Source organism: Sapajus apella, unplaced genomic scaffold (assembly GCF_009761245.1).
Source record: "Sapajus apella isolate SASKATOON/1434 unplaced genomic scaffold, GSC_monkey_1.0 scaffold43, whole genome shotgun sequence".
NCBI lineage: Eukaryota > Metazoa > Chordata > Mammalia > Primates > Cebidae > Sapajus > Sapajus apella.
Window position 1 is genome coordinate 14,669,991 of NW_022436983.1, and position 15,913 is coordinate 14,685,903.

Genomic DNA, 15,913 nt, shown 5'->3' on the forward strand with positions numbered 1-15,913 from the left:
CTGAGGACTTTGCCACCTCTCACCTCTGGGAGCTCCATGCTTTTTTTTTTTTTTTTTTTTTTTTTGAGATGGAGTTTCGCTCTTGTTACTCAGGCTGGAGTGCAATGTCACCATCTCAGCTAACCAACCTCCGCCTCCTGGGTTCAAGCGATTCTCCTGCCTTAGCCTCCCGAGTAGCTGGGATTATAGGCATGCACCACCATGCCCAGCTAATTTTGTATTTTTAGTAGAGATGGGGTTTCTTCATGTTGGTCAGGCTGGTCTTAAACTCCCGACCTCAGGAGATCCACCCGCCTTGGCCTCCCAAAGTGCTGGGATTTCAGGTGTGAGCCACCGTGCCCGGCCCATGCTTTCTTTTTAGAGGGGATGATTCGAGGTGGAGATGAAAAAATGGGGTTAGGATGAGTCTGAAATTGACATCCCAGAAAATCCCACAGTGGGCTTCCTCACCCTAGGCCTCAGTTGCTCCATCTGTAAACAGGGCTTATCATATTCCTCTCTGCCAAGAACTGTTGTTCAGGGGAGAAGAGACATGGGCGTGTCGAGCCTGGCACATTGTAGAGATTGCAGCGTGCCCCTTCCCTACCTCCCGAAGGCTTCAGTGCCGCCTTCAAGCAGCTAGAAAGGCAGTGCTGGGAGGGGTGGGAGGAGCACAGCTTTCCGGCCTGGTGGATCTCATTCCACATCTGGGCTTTGCAGCCCCCACATGTGTGCCTTTGGCCCTGGGGCTGTCCCTCTCTGGCCTCTGTCAGGTTGAATGGCTGCGTGAGATGCCTCGGCTGTGGTGCTGTCACAGAGTGGTGCCCGGCAAAGGTTCCTGTCCTTCCCTCGCTAGCAAAGGTTAATCCAGCAGCAGTGTCATGGGGCTGGGGAGCAGGTCTTCCTCCCCCTCTCCTTCACCCAAGGCCTTTGCTCTGTGTCCCAAGGAGGCAGGATCGACCACGGGCACCATGAAGGCAAAGCCAAGCAGGCCCTGCACGAGGCAGTGGAGATGGATCAAGCCATCGGGCAGGCGGGCATCATGACCTCCTCAGAAGACACTCTGACTGTGGTCACCGCGGACCACTCCCACGTCTTCACCTTTGGTGGATACACCCCCCGTGGCAACTCTATCTTTGGTAGGTGGGCCTTCTTTGGGGTGGATACTCCTGAGGGGTCTCCCGTCTGCCCACCTGGGAGCGGGAATGGGTGGGAGAGCCAGCAAGCCCAGAGCCTGGTGGGGACTCGATGGCAGCTGGGTGGGGAGGAAGCGTTACTGGGGATGGAGAGAAAATACAGGGTGAGGCAGGGGAGTGAGCTGAGTTGTGGTCAGGTGGACAGGCAGGTGGGTGGATGGATGAGCACATTGGCCATGCCTGGGCGAGAGCGTGGATAGATGAATGGGAGGGAGGGTGGCTGGCTGGATGATGGCTGGATGGAGGGACAGATGGATGGGAGGGACATGGGTACTATGAGAATCGGGGATGGTTAGTTGCAAGTAATAAGGTTTAGAAGGTGGCTTGGTGGCTTGATGGAGGCATTGCAGGGACCTTCAAAGAAGATCCCAGGGGTCGCCAAGCCACCAAGCAGCCCAATCTGGGGGCTAGGGACTGTATTCCTGGTGCTCCAACATGACCCCTGAACACCCTGTCCCTGTGCAGGTCTGGCCCCCATGCTGAGCGACACAGACAAGAAGCCCTTCACTGCCATCCTGTATGGCAATGGGCCTGGCTACAAGGTGGTGGGCGGTGAACGAGAGAATGTCTCCATGGTGGACTATGGTGAGACCTCCGGGACCCAGGGCTGGGAGGAGACAGGGCACCCCTTGGGGTTGGGTTTGGGAAGAGGGTGTCAGCTTGTGGTCAAGGTCAGGGGTCTCAGATGGCTGGGACTTGAGTCAGAACAACCTCAGTTTGAATCACCTACAATTTAGCAGCTCTGTGACTTTGGGCATGGGACTTCACCTTTCTCAGCTTCAGTTTCCTCTCTAAGACGGTTCTACCTTCTAAGGTTATCTGAAGGACCAAATGGGTCTGATGAGCTTAGTATTGTACCTGGCACATGTAGGTGCTCAATATTTTACCCTCCTTTTTGTTGGCTCTATAATATTCCAGTATATAAGTCTTTGCAGTTAGTTCATCCCATCCCATATCAATCATTTGTTCTTGATACTCCCAGTGGCTCCAGGGGATCTAAAGACACAGCCAATGGTAAGAGGGTCTCCCTCTCAACTCTCCCTAATCCCAGCAGCTCAAACGAGGTGAACGTTCTCTGCAGACCCCTGTGTCAGAACAGGCTCTGTTTAAATCCTGTGGCCTTAGGCAAAATGACTTCCCCACATTGAGCCTCCCTTCCCTCTTCTATGAAATGGGAGAATTCAAGCCAGCCTGGGAGATGGAGAAGCTGCGTGCGCAGCGCCAGGACCCCGGCAGGCTCTCAGCAAGCGTTTCTCCTGGCCCACAGCTCACAACAACTACCAGGCACAGTCTGCTGTGCCCCTGCGCCACGAGACCCACGGCGGAGAGGACGTGGCGGTCTTCTCCAAGGGCCCCATGGCGCACCTGCTGCACGGCGTCCACGAGCAGAACTACATCCCGCACGTGATGGCGTACGCGGCCTGCATCGGGGCCAACCTCGACCACTGTGCCCCTGCCAGCTCGGCAGGCAGCCTCGCTGCAGGGCCCCTGCTGCTCCCACTGGCCCTCTTTCCCCTGAGCGTCCTGTTCTGAGGGCCCAGGGCCCGGGCACCCGCGAGCCCATCACGGATGTCAACTTCCCACTCCCAGTGCTGCCCACTGCCCGGCAGCCAGCGCCTCAAGGGGCACGGAGGTGGGGGCCTCCTTGGCCTCTGCAACTGCCAGAAAGGGGACCCAGGAAACCAAAGCCTGCCGCCTGCCCACCTCACTCCCCTCTGGAATCCTCCCCAGGATCAGACCCACTTCTGGCCCCCAGCCTTTGCTCCCTCCCTGCTGCCCTTTGGCCAACAGGGTAGATTTCTCTTAGGCAGACAGAGAGCACAGACTACAGAAATTCTCAAAGCATCTTATTTTTCTAGCAAACATATTTCTCCAGACCCAGAGGCCCTGAAGCCTCCATGGAACATTCCGGATCTGACCCTCCCACTCATCTCCTTCCCTCTGGAACTACATGGGCCCTACCATGCTCCTGTCCCTGTCCCCAGGCCCAGCCCTCCTTCAGGGAAGATGAGGTCTTTCTTCTCAGGACAAGGCCTTGCTCACGCACTCACTCCAAGGCCACTGGGGTCCCAGGAAGCTGGTGCCTGGGTGGCCGTCCTACCCGGGGTGGCCCAGGCTGGGAAGAGCAGTCTGGCAGGGCTCACAGACCTGGGCTCTGAACACACATGCCAGCTCCTCTCTGAAGCGACTCTCCTGTTTGGAACAGCAAAAAAAAATTTTTTTTTCTCTTTTTGGTGGTGGTTGAAAGGAAACACAAAACATTTAAATAAAACTTTCCAAATATTTCTGAGGACAGAGCTGAGTCTTTGTGGTCAGTGAGAAAAAGACTGTAAGGAGCTTATTTCTCTGGGAAGAACTGGCCTCAGGGCCCAGGGCACAGGTGGGTTGGGCAGGGGGCAAGGGCCTCTGTCCTGGGGGCTTCACACTCCCTACCTTGCCACTTTGGACACATTGCTTTGTGCAGTTTTCTTATCTGTGAAATGGGAGACAACCCACTTCTGGGTTGCTATGAGGATTAAGGAGGTCGGGCGCAGTGGCTCACGCCTGTAATCCCAGCACTTTGGGAGGCCGAGACAGGCGGATCATTTGAGGTCAGCAGTTCAAGATCAGCCTGGCCAGCATGGTGAAGCCCTGTCTCTACTAAAAATACAAAAATGAGCCAGGCGTGGTGGCACGTGCACCTCTAGTCCCAGATACTCCGGAGGCTGAGGCAGGAGAATGGCTTGAATTCGAGAGGCAGAGGTTGCAGTGAGCCAAGATCACGCCACTCTACTCCAGCCTGGGTGAGGAAGCTAGACTGTGTCTCAAAAAAACAAAGGATTAAAGAGGAGTGCCTGTGTGCCCAGAAACCCACAGCAGGGAGGACTTCAGGGGCCCAGTGGCAGCCTGGCTGCATGACACCCACAAACAGCACTACATACCTTGGCCCATTTCAATCATTCAACAAATAAGCAATATTTGTTGACTATATAGCTTACATATATATAAGCTAGGCACAGTATTAGGCCTTCAGAATTTAGCGGTGAACAAGACAGACATGCTTCTTGCCCTCACAGAGCGTCCGCCTAGCTTAGTAACTGACCTTTCCATTTCTGATATTCATACCTCGATAGTAGACTCAGGGCTCCATCTGACACTGTGGGCATACACACTTGTCCAAGGTTTGCTCCTTTTGCTTCACTGAAATGAAAATTCCTTTAATAAGGATAACAATCATGATTAACCCTGATCATTTACGACAGGCGGAGTCTGTGCTTGATGCTTTATGTGGATTCATTGCATTTAATCCTCATGAGGAAATAAGTCCCCATCATCCGAATGTATCGATGAGGACCCTGAGGGCTCGGGAAGTGAGGTGGTTGCCCAAAGGCCCCAGGTAGTGGAGCCAGGATTCGAATCCAGGTGTTTTATTCCAAAGCTCCTGTACTTAGACCATCCTTTATTTGGTTATAACACACTTCAAACCTGCCTACAGCCAGGTCCTGAGGCTGACAATGCTAATGACTCATGACATACACCAGTTAAATGGAAACTCAGGAAGATGAGAAACCGTAGGTCAGAAGTGGACTTCCTTCAGGATTGAAAATGCAAACTAAGCAGATTTGCCTCTGAGCTTCCTAGCAGTCCTGACAAAAAAGGGAAGCACAGCCAAGCTGACTCTGGGATAAAAGATGAAACTGCAGGCCAGGCACAATAGTGCGTACCTGTAATCCCAGCAGTTTGAAAGGCTAAAGTGGGAGGATCGCTTGAGGGCAGAAGTTCAAGACCAAGCTGGGCAACATAGCAAGACCCTGTCTCTACAAAAAATAAAAAAATTAGCCAGGCATGGTGACAACAGGCCTGTAGTCCTAGCTTCTTGGGAGGCTGTAGGGGGAAGATCACTAGAGCCCAGGAGTCAGAGGCTGCAGTGAGCTATGATCATGCCACTGCACTCCATGATCATAGTGAAGGAGTGAAATCTTGTCTCTATTTAAAAAGAAAATAAACTGCCAGAAGTGGTGGCTATAATCCCAACACTGGCAGGCTGAGGCTGGAGGATCCCTTGAGTCCAAGGCTTTGAGACCAGCCTGGGCGATATGGCGAAACCCATCTTTATAAAAAATACAATAACTGGGGGGGTGGGTGGGGGCTTGGTGGCAGGCACCTATAGTCCCAGCTACTTCAGGGGCTGGGGGGAGGATTGCTTGAGCCTGGGAGGCAGGGGTCACAAAAAGTCGAGATCGTGCCACTACACTCCGGCCTGGGCAACAGAGTGAGACCCTGTCTCAAAAAATAGTAATACACAGAAAAATAAACTATATGCATACACTCTGGCCAGGACCAAGAGGAGACCTCATCTTGAACTGTACAAGGCAGTGTTTTCCAGGCGTTATTTTCATATCATCTTCACCATTGTTGCCATATTCATACTATTATTTCCCAAACACTCCTTTAAATTCACGTCGAAGCAGTTGGTTTTTCAGTGTTCCCAGTATCACTTGAAGTCAGTTTACATGTCTCCGGGGTGTGCAAACCATACTTTGTTTTGTTTTTATTTCCATAGGTTTTGGGGGAATACGTGGTATTTGGTTACCTTAGTAAGTTCTTTAGTGGTGATTTGTGAGATTTGGGTGCATCCGTCCCCTGGGCGGTATTACTGAATCCAGTTTGTAACCTTTTATCCCTCATCCCCTTCCACCCTTTCCCCCTGAGTCCCCAAAGTCCACTGTGCCATTCTTATGCCTCTGCATCCTCGTAGCTTAGCTCCCACTTATGAGTGAGAACATACGATGTTTGATTTTCCATTCCTGAGTTACTTCATTTAGAATAATAGTCCCCAATCCCATTGCTGCAAATGCACTTAATTCACTCCTTTTTATGGCTGAGTACATATATATATATGTATACATATGTACACTTTTGGGATAGAAGATGAAACTGCAGGACCATGGTGCCTGGCCTGTACTTTTTCATCTTTTATCCCAGAGTCAGCTTGGCTGTGCTTCCCGTTTTTGTCAGGACTGCTAGGAAGTTCAGAGACAAATCGGCTTAGTTTGTATTTTCAATCCTGAAGGAAGTCCATTTCTGACATACAGTTTCTCATCTTCCTGAGTTTTTATTCCTGAGTTTATATATATACATATATATAAATATATATATTTTTGTATATAAATATATATACATATTTATATATGTACATATATATTAAAATATGTATATATAAATATATATACTTGTATATATATGTATATAAATATATATACATATTTATATATACATATATAAACTGTGGCATATATATACATATATATGTATATATATACACACATATGTATATGTGTGTGTGTGTGTGTGTATATATATATATATGTATATGCCACAGTTTATATATCCACTTGTTGATTGATGGAGATGATTTGGGCTGGTTCCATATTTTTGCAATTGTGAATTGTGCTGCTATAAACACGCGTGTGCAAGTATCTTTTTTGCATAATGACTTCTTTTCCTCTGGGTAGATACCCAGTAGTGGGATTGCTGGATCACATGGTAGTTCTACTTTTAGTTCTTTCAGGAATCTCCCACGTTGTTTTCCACAGTGGCTGTACTAATTTACATTCCCACCAGCGGTGTAGACGTGTTCTCTTTTCACCACATCCATGCCAACTTCTGTTTTTTTTTTATTATGGTCATTCTTGCAGGAATGAGGTGGTATAACATTGTGGTTTTGATTTGCATTTCCCTGATCATTAGTGATGTTGAGCATTTTTTTCATGTCTGTTGGCCATTTGTACATCTTCTTTTGAGAATTATCAATTCATGTCCTTAGCCTACTTTTTGACGAGATTGGTTTTTTATTGCTAATTTGATTGAGCTCCTTGCAGATTCTGTATGTTAGCCCTTCGTTGGATGTATAGATTGTGAATGTTTTCCCCCTGCGGGTTGTCTGGCAAACTATACTTTGTTATCTTGTGTTGGGTTTCCATGAGCAGAATCTGAGACAGGAATCAGCACAAGTAGTTTGTTTATAAGAAGAACCCGGGGGCCGGGCGCAGTGGCTCACACCTATAACCCCAGCACTTTGGGAGGCCGAGGCAGGTGGATCACGAGGTCAAGAGATCGAGACCATCCTGGTCAACATGGTGAAGCCCTGTCTCTCTTAAAAATACAAAAATTAGCTGGGCATGGGAGCGCATGCCTGTAGTCCCAGCTACTCGGGAGGCTGAGACAGAAGAATTGCTTGAACCCGGGAGGCGGAGGTTGCGGTGAGCCGAGATCACGCCATTGAACTCCAGCCTGGGTAACAAGAGCAAAACTCCGTCTCAAAAAAAAAAAAAAAAAGAAGAAGAACCCAGAAAGCAGCACCAATCGGGGAATGAGGAAGCAAGAGAGGAAAGGCAAGCACGTTGAGAAAGGTGTGTTTTTAAACAGGTTACCACTGAGGTTAGCCAGGACTCAATCCCACGAAGGACCTCTCTGGGAGACAGTGTAGGAGTGACACTTCAGAGACATTTCACCCAAGGGCGAGGGAGCTGGGGTATTCATTCTTCAACTCTCATCTCTCATTGGCCGAGGGCTGCTTCTGGGGAAGTTAACACTGGCACTTCTGACCTTCCCCAAGAAGGGCTGAGAGAAAGCCCCCAGGCCTGGTGCTGGAGCATCAGTTGCTCGAAGGACACAAACCAACAGCTTCTGTTGAACTTTGGGATACACCGCTGGGGGAGAGCGCACGGGCTGTGGGTCAGATAGATGCGGGTCCACATCTCTGCTCCATTATTTTCTCAGTTCTATGGACTTGGTCAAGGGTTTCAACTTCTCTGACACCCTGTGCCTAGTGGTGCCTAGCATGTAGTGAGGACTTGGGACCCCATTAGGAGCCAGGAACTCTTCCTGCCCACACACTGGCTGTGAGATGATGTGTCCTTTGAGAAGCAGACATTGAGATGCTCAGGCACCCAAGGCCCCAGGGGCTCTTCAAGCCTCCCTCACTCAGACTGGGCCCCGGGTCACTCGTCACCTTATATTTTAACTGTTGTGGGCTCTGAGTCCTAATGGGAGCCAGGGGTTCAGGCATAGGTCTGAGTTCCATTCATGACTATGGCCCGTGGCCATGGACCCAGACTCTAAGAATGACAGTCCAGACCCCCAGCACAGGGGTTTCCGCTGCCCTCAGATGCCTTCTCCAGGAGGAAGAACAAAGAAGCTGACACACCCTCTTGTACTCACTGCGATAACTCTGCCTTCTGTTAAAGGTAAATTCAGAAAGCTCTGTAACTTGACACCCGAGGATGTAGTTCTACCCCCAATATCAGGTAGTGCCCCTGCCCTGGTGGCTGGGACCCAGGCTCTTTCCAGGGGTGGCTCTGCCACCCCCTGTAAGTTCTGGATGTCCTTCCCATCTGACTAGCACCTTGATGGTGGGAATCACACCTGCTCTTTTTTTTTTTTTTTTTTTTGAGATGCAGTCTCACTCTGTCACCTAGGCTGGAGTGCAGTGGCACAGTCTCAACTCACTGCAACCTCCGCCTCCCAGGTTCAAGCGATTCCCTGCCTCCGCCTCCAGAGTAGCAGGGATTACAGGTGCCTGCCACCACTCCCAGCTTATTTTTTGTATTTTTAGTAGAGATGGGTTTCACCATGTTGACCAGGATGGTCTCGATCTCCTGACCTTGTGATCCACCTGCCTTGGCCTCCCAAAGTGCAAGGATTACAGGGTCAATGCCTGCTTTTTAACCACTTCATCCTGGAAGTGACATCCCGAGTGCATTGGCAAGAACGGGTCCTGTGAGCCCTCCCGGATGTAAGGAAGGCTAGGAAATGCAGTCTTCACTTGGGCAGCCGTTCCCCCGAACACCAACCTGGCAGGCTCTCATCCTGCTGGCAAAATCACCCCCACATTAGTTGAACACCTCTGCTCTGCAGGAAGAGGTGTGAGAGGCTGGGGTGGTCAACTCGGCCCAGGCTGGAGACATCCTCCAACCCACCCACTCCCCTGTCATCACTGAGTACGGCATTGTGCTTTCAAACACTGGGGCCCAGGTACAGTGGCTCACAGCTGTAATCCCAGCACTTTGGGAGGCCCAGGGGGGTGGATCGCTTGAACCTAGGAGTTGGAGACCAGCCTGGGCAATATAGTGAGACCCTGTCTCTGCTCAAAAATAAACAATTAGCTGGGCCTGGTGATGCAAGCCTGTAGTCTCAGCTACTCAGGAGGCTGAGGTGGGAGGATCGCTTAAGCCCAGGAGGCAGAGGTTGCAGCAAGCCAAGATTGCGCCACTGTACTCCAGCCTCGGTGACAGAGTGTAACTCTGTCACAAAAAAAAAAAAAAAGAAAAGAAATTGGGAAATTCTCCATAAGATCTGGGTTTCTGGCTTTTTTTTAAAAAAAAAAAAAGGGAGATCCAGCTAGCAGCGGACCCCACATGTCTGCAGGGCAACGGTCAGTTTGAGCTGAGCGACAAGCCTGTCAGGAGCACGCTCTTCTGGGTGCCATGGCCCCCAGCATGCCCTGTATTCTGACACTGGGCCTTCGGATGTGTGTCAGTACCTGTCTGGTCGTGGTGGAGAAAGCCTGCGGCCCCTGCCTTACTGAGTACCATGCCCCATGCCACAGTCTTGCCCAGGGAACAGACAGTAGACAAGTCCAAGGCTGTCCTCAAGTTCACATCTCAAAACCGAGGCCTACAGAGACCACCCAGTGTGTGGGGAAGCCAGGAGCTGTGGGGACAGGAAGGGAACACGGTGGGAGCAGGTGCACAGGGCACAGAGGGCAGTGAGTGAGCTGAGACTTAACGAGGGGAAAAGGACTCAGGGCACGAGGATACTGAGGAGAATTCAGAGGGAAACACTGTGGGGAGAGAAGCACAGAAGGGCCTCAAACGCCATTTGGAGAAGCTGGGGGTTGACCATGAAAATGCTGGGGAGACATGGCAGGCTCTGGAGCTAGGGAGTGAGCATTGTTTTTGAAAGATCATCCTGGCCTGGGCACGGTGGCTCATGCCTGTAAACCCAGCACTTTGGAAGGCTGAGACAGGTGGATAGATCACCTGAGGTCAGGAGTTCGAGACCAGCCTGGCCAACATGGTGAAACTACATCTCTATACAAAAATTAGCCAGGTATGGGAGGCTGAGGCAGGAGAATCGCTTGAACCCAGGAGGCAGAGGTTGCAGTGAGCTGAGATCATGACACTGCACTCCAGCCTGGGTGACAGAGGGAGATTCTGTCTCAAATAAATAAATAAAAAATAAATAAATAGATCATCCTGGCTATCAGTTCCGAGGGCGCTTCAAGTAGAGAAACTGGAGGCTGGGAGACCTGCCCAGAGACTGCTGTAATAGACCAGGCAGGAGAAACTGGAGATGTGGAAACTGGAGAGGGGAGGGACAAGCCCCACGTGTGGCCCTGTGAATCCCAGCTTCTGTTTATCAAGAAGGAAGCCAGCCCAGCAAGTGAAATGAAGGATTGTCAGCAAACCAGACACTCTGGGATGCAGAGCAGGAGGCAGGAAGGTGCCTACTGTGTGCCACATACCCCACTGAGTGCTGAGACCTGGTAGTGAAGTTGTCACCTTGAGGGTACATGTTCCATATCCCCCTGTCCTCTGAAGTGTTCACCCTCCATTTTACAGATGGGAAAGTAGAGGCTTGGCGGGACATAGTGACCTGCTCCGGGGCCCATGGCTTGTAGGTGGCAGCTGCACGTTGAACCCGGGTCTCCTTGGCTCCCACCTCATGTTCTTCTCCTTGTCTCTGGGGCTCTAATCTCTCCAAGGAAAACAACCTCAGCCCCATGAGCCACAGAACTGTAGGCTCCCTGAACCCCCCAGAAGCCCAGAAGTGACCATGGGGGGTGATGTGAGACAGCAGCATTTGTAATTAACCCGGTGGCTGAACCGAAGACCTCCCACCGGGATCCAGCCCCAGCTCATCTTGGGAGAAGGGGGGTGGGGATTAAGTTCTCAGAAGAGGATTTGGGCTCCCGAGTTCCTGTGTGGCTTCCTCTGAGCCTCGCCGGGACTCTGCCTTAATCACAGCGCCAGGCTCTTTTCTGGCTTCTCAGCAGTCTGCGTGACCCTTGAGACGGGGTGGGCACACGTGGCCCCCCCGCCAAGCAGGAGACGGGCTGGAACCGGTCCTCCAGTGTTGCCTCTCCCTCCTGCCCGCTGGAACCGAGGCTTAGACTCACTTAGGTGGTGGGAACATAGCCGCGGGCACAATAGTGGACATTGTCACAGTGTTTTGCGCCGACTAGGCGCTGTTCCTACGTGGCTCACAGCACACATGAATTCATCCTCCCCCCAACCACCCTGGAGGGCAGGGACTGTGATTATCCCCATTTTACAGATGAAGAAACAGAAGCAGAAATGACTTAACTTATTGGAAGTCACACCCTAACAAGGGCTGGAGCCGGGACTCTAGCCACGCAATGTGGCTCCAGAGTACAGGATTTTAATCACCCTGTTGCATGCTCTGGCGTCAGGCAGGGCTGGACATCAGGCCAAGCTCACCCAGTTGCCAGCTGCTCCCGAGTCACGTTCTCCTCCTAAAGTCTAAGTTTCCTGCGCTGGGACTGCAGGGGGAGAGGAAGGCCCAGAGCCTAGGGGTGTCACCACATGCAGATTTTCTGCTCCTAGGGTCGGGGCCTGGCTGGTCACTGCCACCCACTGGCTGAAGTCCAGCACCCTCATCTGCGGACTCCTTGATCTTGAAGCCGCGGCCTCCCACATGCTGTGGTGGGAGCGGGCAGGGTGCAGAGAGGGCTCGGTGGCTGTGGATGGGGAGGAGTAACGAGGAGGAGGACTTAGGAATCTAACTGCAGGGTTTGAGGTGGTGGGGGTGTCGGTGGGAGGTGGGAGGTCAGTGGCTGGGAATCCTGTCCTCCTGGCCTGTAAACGGGGCACCCATGGCTGTGCCCTTGACCTGTGAGGAGTGCTCAGCAGCCTCCATCTACCCATGGCAGGGGGCAGCTCCAGAGCTTCTGGGTCCTCAAGTCAGCCCAGGCTTGACCACACTGCCTGTGGGCCTGTCATCCGCCTCCAGCCCACTCAGATTACCTGCTTGGGGAAAAAGGGCAGTGAAGGGGCAGTGAGCTAGGTCCGGGTGAGAGGAGTGGCCTTGGGCAGGGTCTGGAGGGCTTTGAGACGTGATCATTGGCCCTCTTTGCCTGCTAGTGCCCGGGGCCAAGGCCTGAGAAGCAGCTGCCTCCTCTCAGGATGTGACAGGTACCATCAGGACACCCGGCCTCAGGGAGAGTTTTGGTGCCAGATGGGCTCTTTGTGCTCAGAGCCCTCGGCTGTTGCAGAGTCTTCTGGGGCACAGGCCTCTTTCCACAGTTTCCCAGACAAAGCTCAGCCTGGAATGGGCTTCTACAGTCCAGGGAGGAAGGCGGCTCAGCAAGGGTCAGACACCAAGTTGCTGCTGCACAGTAAAATGGCCAGAGGAGTCCAGCTTCCATCTCCAGCAAAGGGTTCTCACGGCCTTCTGACCCTGGGTCCGGCCGGTGAGGAGGGACTCGCAGGTACCCAGTGCCTGTCTCACTCTGGCACTTCAGCCTCCAACCCCGAGTCTCTTCCCACCCTCTTAACAACACCAGTGCCAGCCCCATTTTACAGATAGGAAAACCAAGAGCCAGAGAGTGACTGGGGCACCGCTCCAGCTGGTGGCCAGGGAAGGCCTGTCTGGGGAAGTGACATTTGCTCGGACAATGTCTTGCAAAGACCAGGAGGAACGATTGCTCCAGGCAGGCACAAGATCAAGTGCAATCTGGGGCAGAAATGAGGGACAGAAATAAGGTGATGTGGCTGCAACCCAGAGAAATGGAGTCAGTGAATGGGACAGAGGTTGCATAATGGGGGGAGCATGAAAGGAGCTGGCATTCTCTTCTGGTCCCAGAGGGGAAGGTGCTGGAGGGTTAGAAGCAGGGGAGACAAGTGACCGGCTTGTGCTTTGATCACTCAAGCGGTTGTGGAGCAGAGGAGGCCCGGGAGCTCCGGGAGCTGATGCCAGAGCGCAGCCTGGAGCCTTCTGTGTCTGGGTTGGAGGTGGTGGTGGCTTGGACCAGGCTAAGTGTGGTGGCGGTGGGAAGGAGCTGGATCCCAGACGCGTTGGGAGGGAGAGCCAGCAGAGCGCCCTGCTCCCTGGCAGACTGCAGGTCAGGAGGGGAGGGAATCGGGGCTGGGCATCTGGGTTGCTGGAGGTGCCGTTTACGGATATGGGGAACGAGATGTGGGGAGGAAATAGAGAGGTGGGCTTGGATCATATTGGGGTGGAGGTGCCCATTGGATCTTGGAATGGAGAAGCTGGGTAGGTAGGAGGAGGAGTCTGGAGTTCGAGGGAGGAAATAGAAAGTCAAGGGTCAGGATGGTATTTACAGTTATGGGCTGCAGAGAGCAAGTGACGTGCCCAAGGTCACAGAGAGCCAGTGGTCAGGACTTGAACTGGGGTCTGTTGACTCTAAAACCCATAGGGGCTCTTTCCACTGCAGCGGGCGTTCACCTGGGACAGCTGGGAACACAGAGGCTTCGTCTAAGGTACAGGGGGTGCTGCAGGACTCACAGGTGGGGCTGGGGGAGAAGCCCCTGAGGAAAACAAAAACAGAATAAATAAAGTGAATGCGACCCTAATCAAAATCCTATTGGTCAGGCCAGATGCGGTGGCTCATGCCTGTAATCCCGGAACCTCGGGAGGCTGAGGCAAGAGGATCACTTGGGCCCAGGAGTTCGAGACCAGCCTCAGCAACAAAGTGACGTCCCGTTTCTACAAAAAGTTAAAAATGAGAAATCGGCTGGGTGTGGTGATGCATGCCTATAGTCCCAGGTGTGGTAGTGAGATGGGAAGATTGTTTGAGCCCAGGAGTTGAAGGCTGTAGCTCTGAGCTATGATCGTGCCATTGCGCGCTGGCCTCAGCGACAGAGCGAGACGCTGTCTCAAAAATAAATAATAAATAATAAGACAAGTCCCTGAGAGGGAATTTGAGAGTGACTGAGATCCTCCCAGCCTGGGCTGCTTGCCTCCCATCCACAGCCTGGTCAGCTGGAAGAGCCCATGTCAAGCACCAAGTCCTGTCCCCTGCCCATTGTACAGATGGGGAAACTGAGGTCTGAAGGAAGGCAGGGCTGGGGTCTAGGTCTTCTGTCTGCCAGCTCTGACTCTTCTGCCCGCCTCTAAGGTGGACTCCCGTCTGAGCCAACTCAATGGCTGGGTTGAAACCTTCCAACTGGGACATTCCTGAAGGGGTGAGTATCTCTCTTGAGGCCCACAGATGGAACTGGGGCCTAGAGTCTTCCCTCCTGGGTCTCCCCCAAGGCCTTGTTTGCCCACGCCTGCCTCTGCCCCTGGTCCAGCCCTGCCCTGGCCTTTAGGACCCCTCTATGTCCCTGGCAGGGCAGCCCCACGCCTGGCTCTGGTCATGATTCCTGCCCTGTGGCCAGGACCAAGACCCCCCTGGCCCCTGCCCAGACCACCCAGCGCCAGGGCCTGGTGGAGCCCGGGTGGCTGGCGGGCAGTGCTCCCAGGCTGGCCAGCCGTGGTCTGGCCCCGCCTGAGGGGCTGTGGCCTGGGAACCGCCAGCTGTCTCCTTGGGAAGCGGCTGGGATCTCCAGAACAAACAGGGAAACCGCAGGCTCCCCCACCACACCCCCAAGGAGGGGTGCTGCCTCTGGCCTCGCCGGCCAACACCCCACTCTCCAGGCCTGGCTCCCACTTCTGGGCAAATAGAACGGAGGCAGGTCCCAGTAGAGGCTGATCCCCGGAGCAGTGGTGAAATGACACGGAGTCCCCCGGGCGGAAGTGCCCAGCACAGGCAGGCCCCTGAGAAACAGCAGCCCCGGCCTCCTCCACCGCTGGCTCAGTGGGAGCCACAGCAATCCTGGGGGATTCCCGGACCTGGCAGGGCAGGCCGGGACAGCCGCCCTGATTCAGACCGGTGGGGGCATGGGGCACATGTGACTCCACTAAAAGCCGCAATTAGAGCCCAATTTAAAGAAACGCCGTGTTAGTTCCTCCCCGGGAAGATGTGATTATAGGCTCGGTCGGAGCTAAACCGTTTCTAACGGGATGACACACGGAGAGGCCCCTTCCTTCCGGGGTCTGGCAGGATGCCCAGCCCAGCCCCCAGCTGTGTGACTGGGGAAACCAAGGCCTGGAATTCACACAGCAGGTGAAGAGGGGGCGGGGTGTGAGGCTCCATCCCCACCCCTCGCTTTTCTCTGGAGGATTTCGTGCTGCATCTAGAAGCCGAGACACTGACGCCCCTTGAAAAGGAGGGCCGGGGACTGAGATGATTGACACCGCGAGAGGAAGCGGGCGCTTCCCAGAATGGCCTCAGTGCAACCTGGACCTGGAGCCAGGCGGCTACTCCCTGCCCAACCCATGGGGGCCTTGAAATGATTAATAAAGTAAAGATGCCCGCAGCAGCCCTGGCTCCCTTTGGAAGCGCTCCCTGGAGGCAGGCATCATCTCATGCATTCTCGCAGGAACCCTGCCGGGGAGCTGCGAGGCCTAGCCCCATTAGGGGTGGGAAAACCGAGGCTCTGAAGGGTCAGTGACTTGCCCAGCATCACGCCAGGAGCCGGTGGTACGTTCCTGCTGGGATTGGACAAGCTGCCAGATCTGGAGCAGGGGATGCAGTTCGAGGGGCGCTGGGGGGTCATCTCAGTGAATGGCGAGGATGAGTGAGTAAGTGAGCCTATTAGTAAGTGAATGAAAGACGGAATGAATACAAAGGCTGTTTAAGAATTTGACTGGCTTTAAAAAAAAAAAAA

General features: G+C 53.2%; 1 protein-coding gene across 9 annotated transcripts in view; it reads left to right on the plus strand.

Moving 5' to 3' along the window:
* The window catches only part of ALPL (alkaline phosphatase, biomineralization associated), a 72,154-nt gene extending 68,684 nt beyond the window's left edge, over positions 1-3,470 (plus strand). For all 9 annotated transcript variants that reach the window (XM_032300689.1, XM_032300685.1, XM_032300692.1 and 6 more), the window contains 3 exons: positions 927-1,118; positions 1,641-1,760; positions 2,443-3,470. In XM_032300689.1, the coding sequence (XP_032156580.1) occupies positions 927-1,118; positions 1,641-1,760; positions 2,443-2,708 (578 nt within the window). In that variant the 3' untranslated portion in view covers positions 2,709-3,470. The remainder of the gene's footprint in view (positions 1-926; positions 1,119-1,640; positions 1,761-2,442) is intronic.
* The last annotated feature ends 12,443 nt before the right edge of the window (positions 3,471-15,913 follow it).